At 40.4% G+C, this 18,816-nt stretch overlaps 1 protein-coding gene across 2 annotated transcripts in view; it reads left to right on the top strand.

Annotated features, from left to right (window-relative positions):
- LOC137133263 (inactive dipeptidyl peptidase 10-like) overlaps positions 1-18,816 on the top strand; it is a 215,822-nt gene that overhangs the window by 88,577 nt on the left and 108,429 nt on the right. The window contains exon 1 of one of the 2 annotated variants that reach the window (XM_067516711.1): positions 4,214-4,543. The exons of the other annotated variant lie outside the window; for it this stretch is intronic. Within the exon in view, the coding sequence (XP_067372812.1) occupies positions 4,487-4,543 (57 nt within the window). The 5' untranslated portion in view covers positions 4,214-4,486. Of the gene's footprint in view, positions 1-4,213; positions 4,544-18,816 lie in introns of those variants that run through there. 2 annotated transcript variants of the gene reach the window in all.

Raw genomic sequence — 18,816 nt, 5'->3', positions numbered from 1 at the left:
ACTCCATCTGCCTGTTTCTAGCAACAGGTGATCTGAACATCTGACGAGAACAATGACCTTTCTCACTGCGTGGGGTTAAGTAGCATTCTTGATCCATAGTACTTTGAAATTAGAAATATAGTGAATTTGTTGTTTGCTAAAATTGCTGTATTCCATCCATTGTGTGTTGATTTGGAATAGATGTGAATGTTCTTATATCACCCACACTTTGAAGCTTCCAGACACCATGGAGCTATGGTTTTCTAGAGGCTGTGGCGACTATAATAATGTCACCTAGTATTTCAGCTCCGAAACGTTTGCAAGGATGAAGGTCAGGTGGATGGATGGGTCAACAAAATACAGCACTTTCCCACAGGAGACTGGATTCTGAGTCCAGTGTAAAACTATTGGTTGTGCTGAAACTTTAAGCAGTCGCATGACACATGGTAATTATGTCTGCACAGTGCAATTCGACTGACTCCCTCCTCACTACATGGGGGCGGTCATGTTGAACATATGAGAGGCTTGGGACAAATGACCTGTAAGGGTATAGAGTTTGCAGGGTTAATCCAAATAGCATTTGAAAAAAAAAAAAAATAATAATTATATATATATATATATATATATATATATATGGTAACAAAAAGCAGTGCAAGATGTTTACTGTACTCTGTATACACATTTTCAAGAGTCTTTCCACAAGAGCGAGAAGAAAAACCTCTCAGTACGAGCATTTCTGTTAGACAGAAGTAGCTATGCTAACTAAATTATTGGGTCTGTTTCTCATAACAATACAGCTGCAATAGCAGCACTGGGTGGTGCCTTTGGCTGCCTTGGGCCAGCTTTACTTCTCAAAGTGGATTGATTACCCTTGTCTACAAAATGGAGCACACAGATCAATGTGGGCCTTTGTTATAATACAAGCAGGCTACTTTTTCAGCACTGCTATATTCTACTCCCCTCCTGTCTAATGTGATATCGTCTCTCCCACAGAGATTGGTGACATATTACGCACAGAATCTGAGTACAGATGCATTTCTACAGAGCATGAGAAGTTGCAAAATGGTTTTATAAACAAGATGTGAGATATGTACAGTGTGCGACCACATGTTAAACAATGCCACATGAATTTTATTTCATCTCGCTTTATCTACAGTAGTAATGTAGATGATCAGAGGTGGTACTTAGCTAAGTACATTTACTCAAGTACTGTACTCAGCCACAGTTTTGAGTAATTTCATTACTCTGCTACATTTATCTGAAAGTTTCAATCACTTTTCGGAGTCAAATTCCTACAAAACAGTGTAATCAGATAATAAATGCAAATGCATAAACTCAAACACTAAACGACCACAAATGAAGCTGTCATTTCGTGTTCTCTTCCTAACCGCTTTTTAAGCCATTTCATAGTATTATTTAAGTCATCATGTCTCTTTTGAATTTTTCAGGTCTTCTGGTTATTATGTGTTCATTCTGCCATTTAGTCTATTTTGAATCATTTTGTATCACTTTGTGCCTTTTAACTAAGCTCTATGTATTTATAACAAGAAATATTAACCCTCACCTCATACATAGGCTGAGCCCTACAGGACCTTTGACCTCTTGTGGCCCTGGGCCTGTGCCCATCAGGTCAGTCCAATAATCTATCCATGGATCAATCACCTGTCAGTACATAAAGTGGTTAAAATCTGTTCCTCCTTTACCAGCTTCTGATTTTGTCCCTGACTATCACTCTATCAGATTTTGTGTAGTTTCACTGGTGTGTAGCCCCCAACGTTTGCTTTGTACTGCTACTAACTAAAGATAATATTGATAAATCTTTAAAGTGAATAGTCACAAATTGGGGTTTTTAAGTGGTTCTGTACGTGAATTTAACCTATGGTTGGGTGCAAAAGTTTGCATCCCCATATATTGAAATACCAAAAGAATCAAAGCACATTTGTAACAGTCGAATGTGCAACTTCATTATAGTAGGTTCAGGGTTAAGTTTGCCTCCTCTTACATTGGAATTATGAATAGAAGGATGCAACAGCATCAAGGGCTATTAGGAAAGTACTCTGACTTTTACTCAAATATTGGGTTGGTTTAACATTTCTGAACAGGATTATTTTCTCTCTCCACATTCATACGATCACAGTCAAAACAAAAAAGATGAGGACCATTTTATTTTACAATCAGTTTCATTTCAGTCATTTTGTTTGTGTAATTTATTCTCCTGTGAGTGTTTGAGTCTTTTATGTTGACTGTGGTTTGAACTGTAATCAGTAAACTGGAGTTAATTTCAAACAGTAATTTGCTGACGGTCTGAGAAGAATTCTTAAACAGGATCAGGAGGAGACTCTTTGCCACAGTGAAAGCTTCTGTGAGGGCAGTAGTAGTATGATTAGAAGCAGATGCACAGCATAGTTCTCCCTAGTTTTTTGTTAGTATTGCACACAACAGCTGCCTCCCAAATCCATACTACAGACTGATTCTGTACAGGTTTTAAGCAGTGTAGTGTTGGAGCAGTGCCAAAACAATTAGTATGCATATAGAAAATGCTTGATTTTTGAGTGTGCTGTCGATGGATGTTATTCTGTGTGCACAGGAGACATGGAAGAGCAGCTCACAGCTGGAAAACATTAAATGTAATTGTGCTTGGTGGTGAAACAGCTCCATGACCACTTTACACAATAACAACTGTTCAGTTTTATGTAAAATAACTACAGTCTTTATTAGGTTGGATAGTTATTAGTGGGATTCTGAAGTTACAGTTTTGTTACCTTTGCACCGCGGTGAAAAATAAATAAGTGAGTTTTTTCAAGTACTGCACCTAATCGAGTATTTGAAGTGCTTTTGTTTTACTAGAGTGCTTCGTTCGTTTTTTACCTTTACCCCAAAGTTCAAAGGGAAATGTATTTATTTAGCAGAAGCACATTCTTAACACAAAATATATCATTGCCAGAACCGCCTCAGTGCACGTTGGCATTGATTCCACTTATCTCTGTAAAACCACCTCTGGAGACATGGAGCAACATCCTTCTAAACGATATTACCGCATATGGTGTTTCAATGATGATGATGATGAGGATGATGGTGGGGAGCCCTATCTGTCCCTATTTACAAAATCTCTCACAATTGTTGGTCTTCCCAGTCTTCTGTTTCTCCTGAGCCTTTTTGAAATGTTCTGCAGGCATCGAATTCAAAATGAGCAAATATTTTCCAAATCACAACCAAATTTCTCAGCTTCTTTATGGTGCTTTCAATCTCTCCAAGAACAGGTGTACTTCCTTGTGGAGAATGTATGTGTGTGTGTCTATCCACTGCTCATCCTGGTAAGAGTGTTAATTCACCGCAAAAGTCAAACACAGATATAAAATATCGATCCTTGTCGGGCAGAGGCAATAAAAATATGAGACGTAATATCCCAGCCTCCGTTTGTGTGTGTCTATGTGCACAAAGCGGCTGCAGCATGTGGGCTTGCAGCTCCATAAAACCTCTGACCACAGAAAACACTGCTGTCTCTCATTAGCCCGCCTGCTAACTTTTATATAGCGGTGGGTTCACAGGTGTCATTCCACTGCTAAGTACTCCAAAGAGCACCGCAATCGCATTTTTGGCCCTGCGCGTATATCGGCCTGATATAGCAACCCACAGCGAGCCGCGGTGAATCTCTACTTATTGACCATTTAAGCTCCTCTCTTAAGGGCCAAATAGCAGCTCCTGTATAACACAACAAGCAGCTTTTGAGCTAGAAAGCAGCTGTGTGTGACCGAGGCTGCTGTTAGGAGCAGGATAAAAAGCAGACTTGTCGTGGTGAACGCGCCTACGAGGACGAATGTCCAGCGCGGCTTTCAGCACCGCGGACAGCTCCTCACAATGGACGTGAGGCAGGATTTTAGAAAAGACAACTGTCCCCAAAACTGTCTGCAAGGCCGCGATCTTCCTAAACGGCTTCTTTTGGATCCGGCAAAGGAAGCCCCCCCCCCCACCAACCCCTTACGGGAAACCATCACAAGACCACTTGAACACCCTTCTTCCTCCTCTTCCTCTCTGTTATAGCTCCCCCTGACCCTCCAAAATACCAGCAGCCCTGAGAGTAGACAGGGAGGAGACGGATAGTTAGCCCAGCTCTTCCTCACACAGACGCTCAGGAGAAGATGCAGGGTTGCTAAAATGTGAGAACACTTCGCCTTTCTCGCTTCGATAACGAGCGCGTCCTAAACTATCCTCCCTTTCCTGAAGTGTGGGGGGCGGGGGGAGGTGGGGAGGTGGGATGTGAACGCACAGGCTGCGTTGGCTTCTCGTCAGACGCTCTTTTCCAAGACCTCGCAGATATTCAGTCGTGACGGATCCGTCCCTCGACCCGCTCCTGTTTAAGATTCCGCATTTGACAAGACGGCGCTTTGCCCGTCGCCGCTGCCGCCGCATCCGCTCCTCTGCTCCGCTGCGGAAGCAGAGGAAATCTCAGTTGTTGTTGTTTTTTAAATTTCGGATACACCAAGTTTGATCATACGAGGAGTTTACAATGACAGCTACTAAAGAGCAGCCGAATCAGAGACCTAACCAGCCGCCGCAGGATGAGGTGAGCAAGTGGCTTTTCTTTTTTTTTCTTTTTTCTTTTTTTCTTGACCTGATCTGCAGGTTTCTTGCACTTTCTGCATATGCATTACGCCAAACTCTCCAAATTACAACGTGTTCCGCAAGGTCAGCTCTCATATAGCTTTATTGGACTTGCTGACCGTCAGTCCTGTTCACACACAAACACGAAGTGAAATGTGTCAAAACGCATCAGTTGATTGGCCGTTTCACAATTGGCTTCTAGTCTGAGTCTGCATCAATTTTCTGTACCGATGATGATGTTGTAGTGAGAGAGTGTGATTCGAGTTGGGGAGGCACATGCCAGTATTGAAAACAATCAAGCCGTCGCCAGCCGTGCGCGGAGCTCATTGTCAGCTGTCAAGACTGGGTGACAGAAATCCTGAAGGCTGTGGGCACATGCACAGCCAGTGAAGGGGAGAGAGGAGAGGACTGCGCAGGGCGCATTGTAATTCAGCCACTGCCTCCTGTCAGCTGCCCCTGATACCTTGAAAGAGAACAGTTGTGCAAAATCACTTTGTAAGAGAGGTTAAAGACGCAATATGTGCATTTAGCTTCCACATCTAGGCGCCTTCATTTGACTGGATTGGATGCATGCTCCTTCTTCTGCACCTTACAGGTGGCGTTCCGCACTGCAATGATTGTAAGGATGGAGGGGAATTGATCAGGCTCTTTGCAGGACTGGCGCGTGCAACTTGACAACCATACTCTTCTGTTTGCGAGAAGCGTCCGAGCCTCCACCACGAGCACTTATTGATTCCTCTTCCATAAATTATTTTTTCAGTGTTTCTCCAGGCACGTGTAACCTCTAGCAGCCGGTGCGCTTTTCTATTAGAGCAGCTCTATGCACGATGCACATTTCATCTTTGACTGTGGGCCTTCCTGCGAGTGAGTGCCAGATAAATTCTTGGTTCTCTTAATTGAATTCACCCATGTAGCCCTATTATTCTAAGAAATCAAAACCTCTGCCTCATAATTGAGTTTCAGTGCCTGGAATATTAGAAGTCTCGTGAGATGTGGTTGAAATATAATAGCTCACAGCGTTCACTGCTCCCTGTCTATATTTAAAGCTCACTGGCCCTCAGGCTGTTTCTAACTCAGATTGTTGATTTTATGTGTGAGCAACATTCACTGATTAATTAGTGATGATACTGTGCTGAAAGTCTATCATAGATGTGGAACATGTTTTGATACTTTTCTTGAGCTGTGGGAGGCTCTTTCTGTTTGTGTGTTGACTTTAAAACAGCTACAGATAATATAAGTTTAAAAATTGTTGCACCATTATTTCTGAAATAGTCAGTTGCACAAAGTATAAAAACCTAATAATAGGGGAAGATGATTTAGAGGTTTGACTAAAAATGACATGATCAATTTTTAACACCTGTGTCTGATTATTGTGTTAGATTACGCAGTAACTTTAGCTGACAGCAACATGATGGCATCACTCATGCAACATGCACTGAGTGGAAAGGGTTGAGTAAAGTGCCTTAGCAGAGCCAGTGCTATTACTGTCCCAGCCTTTGTCCACCCACAGTCTGTATACATAGCTCCTTGGCAGGCTCTTAACAGCGTTAGCCTCCATCAAAGTTGCATGGCCATGCTGAGGGAATTACAAGAGGACTTTTTAAATAATAGCTGAAGGATAAAACCGAGGCCTGAGCTGTTTAAGTATCTGCGTGGTAGGTGTGGCCCAGTAGGTACCTCCTCCACATGCTATTATGCCATATTATAGGTGGTTTGGTTGATAAATCAATCCAAGAAGGTTGGGGTTAGAGAAAGATTGGGATTTGGATTACAATACACAAACACTAAATCATTGTAATTTAATAAAAAACATAAGTTAATGTTTCTTATATCAAAGTCCGGTGCGTGTTATTCATCTATCCAACTTTCTACCTACAAAGACTTTGTTATTTTTATAACACTTCACCTAATGACACATGCTGCCGATTTCCCATGTGCCTTTCTCTGACAGGAAACCTAGCAAACTATAACGACTGATAACTCACCATTCCGTTTGAAGATTTCTAGTTTGGTGCAATTATAGAATGGCTTTGGCTTGCTCAGTTTTTTTTTTCTTTTACAGTAGCAGTTGGAGCTGGCCACATGAGGACAGGTGGAGGCTATTTCTATGGTTTGGAAGAAAGACATTTTCAGCATATACAGTAGAGCCGGTGACTGCTGCATTTCGAGATAGAAATGAAAAAAATCCAAAGCTAAAATGATTAACCCACGTTGACACTTTAAGATATTTAAGTATTGAGGTTTGAAGAAAAAAGTCTGGCTGAATTCTCCTTTACATCCCCCAGTGGAAATAAAATATTTGTGTGTGGATGTGTTCTATTCTCTCAGTTCAGGAATAAACTATAGATCAAGCAGAAAGTCTTGAATGGTTGTGTTTAAAATATGTGATATGAATTTAGATTTCTGCCCTGCTTTTGAATTAAATATCAGGACATTCGTGGAACATGAACGGACATGGAACTTTTTATCTTAAGCTCTGTTTTTAGAAAGGAGTATTTTTGTAAAATACGACATAACATGTTACAGAAAACATTTCAGATACTGTTTTTCATCACCTTTACAATAGGAACATTTCGGAAAATTGAAACTGTATCAACAAAAATGGCAGCGGCAAACCTTTACCTTAAGTACATTTTATAGACGATTAACTTAAGTCAAACCATTCCACAACCCTTCTGATCTAAAAGTGAACTCCACTACTGTTACAAGTGAGCTTTGATGTGTTGTAGACCTCTGTAGTGTGCTCCTCATCTCTGCTCGAGGGCAGTGCTGGCTACAGTACATTAGCCACTGGAACCATCACACACATGCATTGAATTCAACCTTTCTGCCTTCAAATGCTGCCCTCATGTCTGTGTGGGGGTGTCAGGTGTTTGGGCTTCTTTCACAATTCAGAGACATTCAGAACAGATGAAATGGAAAGTAATCTGTGTGTAAATGCTTTTCAGTCGAGTGGTGATGACTTGTGATCTTAATGAGTTGGTCAGATGTATAGGATACAGTTGACAAACCTTGATTAGTCATATTTTCAAGTTAAAAGAGGATTTGATTCAACTATCATAAGGAGATGTCACCTTCATTGAATATTGTATGTTATATACTCATGCTTTTATTAAAAGGGGTCTGGTGGCTCAGTGGTAGAGAATTGGTTTGGGCTACAGAAGGCTGCGTGTTCAAATCCCACCCCACCAGATGTGCCCCCTAGCCGCCAAGGGTGACCTTGGTGCCGGTCCCGAGCCTGGATATGTTGGGAGGGTTGCGGCAAGAAGGGCTCATGCCAAAACTCATGCCAAATCAACACGCGGCGCACATTCCGCTGTGGCGACCCGTGAAGAGACAAGCGGAAAGCTTTGATACTCGTGTTTTCATTTGTTAGATTTAAGCAGTGGTTTAAAACTACAAATCCATTCATTATCTTTAATCGCTTATCCTGTTAAGGGTCGCGGGGGGCTGGAGCTTAGCTGTCGAGTTCCACACTGGACAGGTCTCCATTCTATCGCAGGGCCAACACGGAGAGAGCCATAAAAAGACAGACAACCATTCACACTCACATTCACACCAACAGGCAATTTAGAGTAACAGATAACCTAACATACATGTCTTTGGACTGTTGGAGGAATCCAACACAAGCACAGGGAGAACATGTAATCTCCGGCCCCAGCTGGCCAGGGACACGAACCCGTAGCCTTCTAGCTGTGAGGCAGCAGCGCTGCTACAAATCTATGTCAAATTAATTACAATGGTCTGATATGTAAAACTCTGGTGTGTTTTATAGCAATGTATTAATTTGTTGAACACACTTCAAGATTCAGGGTCAGTTTAAAAAGCTGACTCCTTTTCAAAAACCACTGCTGATTATTCAACATGATGTACTTGCTCCTGCCAGCCGCAGTTGGTACAAAGACATCGTGTTAACCTCCTCCCAGGGACCTTGATGATGCAGGGGTACGGTCTGAATTCAACAATAACCTTCATCATAGTTAGATTAGTTTTGATTTTGTATTTAAAGAAACAGCCAGGGCTTATTGTACGTATTGAAGACACACAGCAAATGTCCTCCATTTATGTTGCGTTCGGACTACAAAAAATACCATTATGTGGAGAAATTTCACTCTTAGCATTTGCTTCAGCACGACTTTCAGTCAGAACAACTAATCTTTAGAAACTCTGACAATGAAAAGTAGAATTTTGAAATTGAATTAGCCTAAAAATATAAAACGGAATATAGGAAAGTATTGTTTTACAACCTGGATGTGACTCAATGGACTGAAACTAAAACTGTCCAATGAGGAAAGCAAGCACTTATAAGAAACAGAGTCATTTGACATTGGCTGGTCTCACGCAGTGCTGCTGCCTCCTGTAACTACAGACATAACACAAGCCGACTGAAAGCTTGACCTGTCTGAGTGACCTTGCGGCCAGCCCAGGCTCTGTGCACTCATAGAAGTGTGCAGACTCACCACCTGGCCTGGCACAGGGTTCTCCTTGCCTTTGTTAATGGAGCTGTTGTTGTCTGTGCTTAGGAAAAAAAGGCAAGCATCGGTATAAATGGATGTCTTCTGTCTTATTGTAAGAGGAGCAGCTTCACATGCTGTGATCCTCTGGCCCTGGGAAACAGTAATTCACCCTAATGGAGCAAAGGCTCAGGACACCGCTGCTGCAGCTACAGAGTGGGCTTGGATAAGCATGGAAGGGAGGGATGGGAGAAAGAAGAGAAAGAAGTGGTTGTGAGGGATGAGAGATAGAAAACCTAAAGGGCAATGTGAGGGGAGAAACAAGTAGAGGAGAAATTGGAGAGGAAAGGGGAAGTACAGAGGAGAGCAGAGGACAAAGATGGGAAGCTACAAGGGTGTAAATGACTTTTGATTGAAAGAGCATCAAGATGAAGAGGACGGTGTAGAGGACAAACTAAAGTGAGAAAAAGAAGTGCTAAGGTGAAGATGGGTTTGAGATGAGAGTGTGAAGTAACAGACAGATTTAGGGAGGTTTGTGACTTCAATACAAAATCATTACTGTAACTCAAAAATAACTTGTAAAAAATATTGTATTGATATTTTTATACTCTATCTATCTATCTCTCTATAAAAGTACAGAGAATTATCAACTCAATCTGAGGCTGCACATCAGCTTTACTGAGCTCTTTAGTGAGTTTCCTTGTTTATGACTTCACTGTCATCTTCCACTGTTTAAGTTAAGTGCTCAGCACCAGAGAGCAGACAGAAACAATTCAAACTAGTTGGTGAACATAGTGGAGGATTTGTGTGATACATGTTTATATTTCCCTTAGGAAATATTGTGGGCTGTAGAAAATTTTCTGAGAATAAAGTCAAAACATTCTGACATTAAAGTTGGAACATCAGATATTCAGGTCAGCACACTCACACAATAAAATCGGACTATTTAAAAAATAAAAGTTGTATTGTCTGACATTATTTTGATTTTATTCTCATACTAGTCTGAATTTGAATGTCTTTATTCTAAATTAGAATTCTAAATTCAAATTCATGGTAACATATTTTAATGTGGGTTACAATGTTGGTTTTTCCCAGTATCTCTAATAAATATGTCCATGTTGACCTAAATGCAGCGAGTGTCTGTGAATGTAATTTAGTGATAATGTTTTTCACCAGCCGTGTTTTTTCCCTTTCTTCTTTGCGGGTAGTTCATTGATAGTACATGTTAAAGTGATTCAAGGAAGGAAAACAAGAGAGAGAAACAAGCCCCATGAGAAAAATTGGAATATTATAGGAAAGGCCAGAATATCTGCCAATGCTAATCCTAATAAATGTTCAGCACACATCTGCACTCAGCTCCTTCTGAAGATATAGGTCATTCATGGAGAAGTGAATTTTAGAAATTATTACAAATGCTTACTCTCGATGTATTTAGTGGATGTGGGACACATCAGCTGTGAACCGGATTTCAATCTGGATTTATTTCTTTGTGTGCTTTTTTTTTTTTTCCGCCATCCCCTGATTGAATCCTGCTGTTAAAGGAGGTGGCAAATGCAGCTCCTGCACATTGACATTTCTGTCCAAACTGTTTCACCCTGTGTGGTGATTCACACTTGCGACCTTCGTGTCATAAGCTTTCATTTGTATCCCAAGGCGAGCGGTGCTCTAAATTAACAGACGCCGACACGCTCCATCCTCGAAAGGATTAAAAGGCAATTACAAAGTTTGAGTCATCAGTTGTGGCACAGACAGGGGACAGACTGGCAGTAAAACCTGAGATAAGAGGAATTAGGAAGAGAGCACAGTCAGACCTTATGTGGGTGATAACAGGGGACAGCTTGTAAGTACATGTGCAGTATGTGTGTAGGGAAAACACTCCTCACCCCATCAGACTTGAGTGGATTACAGCAGCTGAGGTGTAACGTCTTGGTACCTTCTTTTGAGAGCCATCTTTGAGTTTTTTTTTTTCCCCAAATACAGGTCTGTGCAGATGAATAGTATCTGTCATGGGCTTCAGAAGTGTATAAAAAATTTAACCTCGCCTCAGGCAACTTTCTTCAGCAAGAAACATCAGCTCTGATTGTGACACCATAAATTTAGATATTTGGAAAACATGAGCTTTCTGCTTGTAGTTTGCTATCTTCTTCTCTTGGTTAGAAGTCTGAAGATGTAGATAAATAAGCGCAGAAAGTTTATTCGTGCAGATGGAGTTTTCTTTTTACTGATTATTCTCAGCTGGTTCATAGGTTATGAAGTCGTCTACAGTGACATCAAACACACACAAACACTTCATGAGGGTTTGAAGTAAAGCAAATTCAAACCACAAACTTTCATTGGTTCATGTGTTCATTATTTTCCATGTGCTCCATGATACAGTTTCTCCCGAGTGCTGAACCTACACAGCTTATTTTTAGTTCACTCCATGAATATCGCTCTCATTAATATTGACAAGGCGGCTCCTGCCAGGCCTTTACTCACCACTAGTTCATCAGTGGAGCAGGATGAAGTGCTGGAGTGTTTCTGGCAAACAAGGTTTTCTGCACTTTCAGGACTTATAGTAAGCACTGAGGGCAGTCAGGGATCGATTTCACTCCACAGGGTAGATAATCAACGGCTCATCTGAAAGGGCAGTGATACTGATAACACTCTACAGGTAGACAGATCGACCACCACATCTATCTCTTTGCCCCCTGTGCTGTATTTTCCCTGAACACGTATGTTTAGAGGAAATTTGCAGACCTTTACAGTATGGACTCTATTAGATATTTCAGATTAAATGACAGGTCTCATGTCTGATTCAACAGTTTTGTCCCACAACATTTTGAGCGAGTAGACGAATAGAAGCCAGATCACACTGTGTTAAGAGTCGGGGGGTATGTGCTTGTTCGTGTGCCTGCTACAGTGGTTATGGAATGGTTAAAGTGTTTTAATAGGAAGAGATAAAGATGAAGAAAAGAGGCCCTACCTGGAAAACTTTAACCACGATAAGAAACAACAGTACTTGAAAAAACTAATATTAAATAAATACATCACCAGTTTTCCAGAGACTGCGCAAGATCTGCTCATTAGAATATATTCATATGTTCTAATGAGCGGATCAATGGTGAGACAACGCTCTTCACTGACCTACTATGGCCACGTTCTTCAGAATCAAGACAGAATGTCATAACAGAGCCTCCGACTCAACAATAGAAAGGCAGGTAAAATCTCACACTGGGGGATCAACTGCAGCTTGTACTGCTGTGCACTTACATGTTGCATGGAAACATTTGCATTTCTCTAAAAACCAAGTCAGCCTCAGTTAGTGTGACATGTTAGTTGACTGGAAAAAATAATAGATTCCGTTGGTCAAGAATACCTTCCTAGTAGGCTACATCTAGTGGCTGTGGGGAACTAAAGACCGTCATGTAGAGTTTTGACCCTGACAATGAGGTTTAGCTGATTGGGTGGTTCACAAATGTGGGAGTTTGAATTCAGTGTTAAATTACTGCTATTTTACTGGGTGGCTGTAGCTAATTTGGTAAAGGCATTCGTCCAGGGTGAGTGGTTCGATACCCGGCCCTGGCTATATGTCGAAGTGTCCCTGGGCAGGACACTGAGCCCCTAACAGCCCGTTCCCCTCCCCATCTGTGCAGTGCTGGTCTAAGCCCGCATCAGGAAGGGCATCCGGCGTAACAACTTTACCAAATTGTGCAATTTCTAAGGTTCTGTTGGTCATATGAAAGGGTAGGGACAACATATCTATATGCAAAACTCTGATCAGAACAAATTTTTCAGTATATGAAAGTTATGCAGACTGTAAAAAACTATAATTTTGCATGATTTTGTTGGATATTTGTAACATGACCTGAGAAATGATGGGCATAGTTTGTCAAGATGATATGATTATTATGTTTCCCTAGGATTGTGGGTGGGTTTGGGTTATTTACAGAAGGTGGAATGAGGGAATGTTTTTTTGAAGACTTAGTGAAGGTATGGGAGACCAAAATGATGTCATATAATAAGAAATAAAGTGAAAATTCATTATTTCCTTCTCTTAAATTAAATGTGAAATCTATGTTATTAGAAAAAATATCCAGAATTTGATGAAGAATATGGAAGTTTCTGTTGTCACTCTACTGCTGATGTGATTCAATGAGCAGAGGAAGGGGGCCATTTGCGACTCTGGGGGCTGCTGTCAGAGAGTCCACCAGAACCTCAGTCATTATCATACAATATGGCAAATAAGGCTGTACAGCTCTCATTTCAGCATGTTCATAGCAATCAGTAATTAGTGAACAAGGCTGCAAAATGTTCTGACGGGAAGCTGAAGTTATGGCTTTGCTACCCTGAGTGTCTTGCTCAAGAATCATGGAGACTTCCACATCCCAGCCTAAAGTTCTACCCACCAGAACCACCAGGCCATCTGCTGCAGCTGTTCACCGTGTGGCTGTGGAGGAGCTGAGCACCGGCCGGCAAACACAGAAAGCAAAGCTGTCACCACATATGTAATATTCCCCAAAGTTTTGTCTTGCCCCTTCCTATCTATGTGACAGGGCCAGATAATTAAGATGAACTAACTAAATCTAAACTCAACTTTATTTGTAATGCAGAAAATATTGTATTCTAAGAAATTCCCATTGATTCTAAACATATGTGGTTCTTGTCTGTGTGCTCAGATTCAGACTGTTTGTTCAGGTTATGACTCATGGGAAGAAGAAATCTTTGTTGTAAATTGCAGCAATCTTCTACTAACTGTCAAAGTCATTTTAAATTTGTCTACAAATGAACACACAGACTATTTCTGACTGCAATTACAGTTAACGCACAGCCTGAACAAGCAAAGACATTTCTTTGAATATTTCACACTGCTTCTCCGCTGCTCCTCCCTTAAATCCTCTTTTTCTTTGACTCCCATAATCCACCTCTGAAAGGATTTGAGCCTCAAGTTTCTGCAACATGTTTCTGCAGGATGGTAGTTGCAGTTCTACTGTTGCAAGATCATGTCAGAATTTTAGAATAATCTGTGTCCAGGACCTGTGTGTCTGCACCTCTTGAGGATAAGTTGGTGATATCAGCTGGCCAAACAAAACTCAATTAACTTCCTGGCATAATCGTGGGGTTTTCACCTTTTACCTTCCCCTCACTTATCGTGTGTGCTCACAGGTGAGCTTTACAGTTTGAAGAGGCTCTGCTTAGATAATCTGAACAAACAGTGGATTCTTTGCAACATGTGTGTTTCCTGTCGCATTGTTCTCCGTTTATGGAATGTTCCCAGATCTCAGGTATCTTTTAGTGAATAGAAAGACTTGGTTGTTGGCCCATTGCCATTGGAATCAGTACTGTGCAGTTGCCATGAAATCTGGGTAAAATTTAGGATTATTGGCATCTTTCCATTTGTCTGCTATTACGGTACAGATTTCTGGAAATTCATAGAAGTAGTAGTAGTTGTGTAAAATTATTTAAAGAAAACTCCTCAGATGGTGAGGTTTCTCCTTTGTCTGTCCATGGTGACCTTGTTCATGCTGTTGTTTGACCGATGCTGCTGCTGAAGGTGCCAGTTAGTGTTGCTATACTGCTATAGCTGTGTAGATGCTATACTGTGTTACTGCACAATCAGGCGGAGAATTCATTTACACGGTCTTATTTCTGCAAACTGTAGAAAAATAAGAAGCTTCATATTTTGTCACGGAAATTCAAAGATGTGATTAACTTATTCTTTTCATCACACTGGTGTAAAACATAAGCAACGTTTTTCAAGGTTGGCAAATGAAAGGATGCATGAATATTTGAACCTCTAAAATTAAAGTATGCATGCGTACAAAAAAAATAGTAATAATAATACGATCGAACTGACACTAACTGGAAAAAAAAAATGCAGTAACAAACATAAACACAAACCCTTTAATACTGCGGCTCTTCTCCTCAAGGTAAAATGGCAGGTCGGTTGTTTTCAAACATCTTGGAGAACTTGTCAGGTTCTTATGTGGATTTTATCTGTCTCAGTGTCTTCTCTCTTCACGTTCTCCCAGACTGATCAGATGATGCTGAGATCAGCGCTCTGTGGGGAACAAGCCATCTGTTGCAGGACTCCTTGTTCTTGCCTCTAAAGAAAGATTCTGTATGACTCTGTCTGGATGTTTGTTATGCTGCAGAATGAGTCTGGGACCAATCTGATACCCCCTGATGGCATTATGTCATGGATAAGACTCTAAGCATCCAAAGTGTCTGAAACATTTGCACAGTATACTGTACTCAAATCTCGTAAAAAATTATTATATGTGATATTATACATGTATAGACTGACATATTAATTTGTGCAACATCACTCCATATCATCATCACTCTGAAGACTGAGAACCATGTTCCTCCTGTACCAATGAAAACACACTGTATTTTAGTTTATGCGAATGTAGTGTCATGCATTATAAAATACTTACTGAAGCACCAAATGTATAAATTTGCACCTAGTCCCCAAAAAATGTTGATTCTTCATAGGTACTTAATGTACCTACACGGACCTGGCCAAGGGTCAAAGAAGCTTTAACATGCACACCTCCCAAATCTTATTAATGCATTGAATGGAGTTGCAGGTCAAGCAAACTGATTGGTTAATGGAATAACATTGGAAGGAAAACAATGAAAATGCTAAGTGTAGCATTGCCCCCTAGGGGACCTGTACATTTGTTATGCAAGCACAACAGAAACACACATGGGACTATTGTCCAAAGCTAAGCTTCACACATTATTTTACATGCAGCATGCGGAAACATAAGTCTGGATTCAATGCCCAGCTATTAATAAAGCTGGGTTATAAAACAGTGTTAACACAGAAAGCCAGTGAGCCGCATTTTCACATTTCAAATACACTTCTATGTTAATCAGTTGTGCTGTCTACACTGTTTGTGTGTGTGTGTGTGTCGGCTTGAGTGTAAACATGACCTGAAGCCTATATTTAGACTGCAAGTCTGCGTTCCTGCATTTGCTCATGGCCACATTTCTACTGGACTGGAAAACCTCCCGATAGACACATATGCAAGACTGAAGCTGCTCACGCTACACTTTGTACGTAGACGCGCAGTGAGGATCAGAGTCGAACCCAAATAAGATTATAACAGAGTAATTGTTGTGTTATTCTGTGCATCCACAGCAACACAAAGTATTGTAGTTGTTGTCCGTGTGTGAGTGTGTGTGTGTTATAGGATAGGCAGATGCCCTTTCTGTATTCTACTGTCAACATAATCACCAAGGGGAGACCCACTGTAAACATCACTGATGGGTGAGACGATCAAATCAGTGACTTTATCCGACACCCAGCTGCACTGTCCTTCCCTCTCCCACCTCTCTATCCCCACTAATTCCCTCTCAACTAGCAATTTTATAGCTCAGTGCCCGCTGAATCCTGCAATGTGACCCTATAGGTAGAAACACACACACACAGTGCCACTTTTCCACCACACACACACAGGGACAATTTCCTGTCTTCACCCAGACACATTCAACTCCATGTCAATGACATTCTGTTGTTGCCCATACCAGCTTTTTCCTTTCAGTTTTTATTTCTTTTGATAAATGACATTGTTTTTCTTGAATTGGGAGGAAATGGTGAGAATCTTATCCATAGCCAATTTGTCTGAGAGTGTAGTCAACTCTACCTAATTGCATAAAGAGATCTGATTGCGACGGCCAGACAAAGGCTTGGGCGCCCACCATGTAAGTAATAGAAATTGACATTTAAACATGTGGAGAATGATGAAAAGTAGACACTGATTAATGGAATTAGCTTCATTGTCCTGTGTCCTTCACATACATGTAGGTGGTTTGAGCTTAGCCTTATCCCTGGTAATGGCCTAATGCCAATGAATACATCTCATTAAATCCTTTCCTGGCTTTTGTTTGTCTAAATCAGGCATTACTCCCTTTTTTTTTTTGCATCAGTGACTTCAACGAGGTTTGCATTACAATGAGCAGGCCTATAATACAATGCAGGATATTTAATACTGAAAATGCTTCAAAAGATTCACAGTCTGCTTACAGTTTGTGTTTTGTAGTATAGCTTTCATTTCATCTATTATTTCCTCCCACTTCAAGAGAGCAATGCTGTTGAAGGCATTTAAAACAGATGTTATCAAATTATTTGTGTCTCATTATGTAGGTTCATTCTTGTGCAGCAACCCCACCTGAGAGACACATCTGCATAATTTCTGTCACATGCTCATCTCACAGCTGGGCACACAAAATATGCATATTAGATGCTTTAATGTGTCGACTATTGTTTTAAGCTACAGTATGTACACAGGTGGGACAAACTGAAATTGCTTTTACTCAGGGCACAAAAAGTCAGTGAATGGTTTCATGAGTACGAAAATAATGTAAATCATATTCTATGGCATCCACAGCCACCGAATCTCAAACCCAACTACATACCTTTGTACAGCAGCTCCAGTCGTGTGTATAGTCAGCAGGAATGTTTCAACTTTGGCAGCAGCTTTCAATCGCTACAAGATTGATTTATGATGTCTTTGTTTGATTAGGTGTGAATATTTGTTTTTATCTTGACGTTGTGGATTTGAAAATGACTCATTTTTTAATAGCAAGAGCTGTTATGTTTTTAATCATATGTTTCATAATTAACTACATATCAACAATTTGTAGCCAGTGAAAGTTTAAGCCAGCTACTGTTTATTACAGTAACAAAGGAGACAACTGTCGCTACTCAGTTATGGCTAATTTACCTGAACTCTGTGGCTTAACTAGACGGCAACAACAAATCACTGTAAATAAATTGTTTCACAAAAAATAGCAACAAGTCACTTTTTTTGAAAGCACAAATAAAGGTGATTGTGTCACATATGTTGCCGTCAGGTATCTCAAAGGCAGCCATTGAGTTGCAAAGGACAATCAGCTGATCACCACAGATTAATACCTTCAGTGTAAGTATTTTGTAGTAAAGGGATATAAAAATATATATAACATAAAATAAAATAAGTACCTAAGAGTTAAAGACTCCATCTCAAATTACAGGCCTGTTTTGTTGTACCTACTGTGTAACAACAGGTAATAAAGGGCTTTAGATATAGTAATTTTTGTGAAGAGAGGCAGCAGTGCTAACCCGCACCCATCATGTGATATTTAATTATGTATCAATAAGTTGTTCAGAATCCTGATGTTCAACTGATTTAAATTGGTTTTCAATGCATTGAGGCAATAAAAATGAAAGCGCGATGGCTATTTATTTTCTCAAAAGGCCTCTAACCCTCTTCTTAACTGTGGTTACACAGTAGTTATACCTTGTAAAGATATGTTCATCGCAGTCACCACAGTCACACACCAGGATGGACAGAGAAAGAAATAATGTCAAATATGACAGTTTAAAAGTGACTAAAGTGTTTATTAAAGAAGCACTTTTCAGATTGATGTGTCATAAGCCAGAAGTGGCAGAAGTACAAAAATATACTTAAGTATAAGTGTAGGTATTTGCCTCCAAATGTTCTCTACAACTTCACATTCCTAACACAAGTTAAAGTACTAAACTCCTGCTCAAACTTTAGATCATGTATTTAACATGTAAAGCCAAAAAGTAAAATTAACCAGCATTTTAAACAGCTTTGACTTTGCCAATATTAAAAGAATTAAGCCACAAATTATGTTCACTCTGTTTAATGTTTTTTTGTTTTGTTTTGTTTTTTGCAAACATCTTTGTAAAGATTTTTTGTTTAAAACATATGGTAAATTATAACAAATAGGAGGGATCAGGGATTAGTTACTAGTTGGTGTGGAACAAAAACAGCAGGTAAAAGGT

The sequence above is a fragment of the Channa argus genome, chromosome 9 (genome assembly GCF_033026475.1).
Source record: "Channa argus isolate prfri chromosome 9, Channa argus male v1.0, whole genome shotgun sequence".
NCBI lineage: Eukaryota > Metazoa > Chordata > Actinopteri > Anabantiformes > Channidae > Channa > Channa argus.
This window is presented reverse-complemented; position numbering and strand designations above follow the sequence as displayed.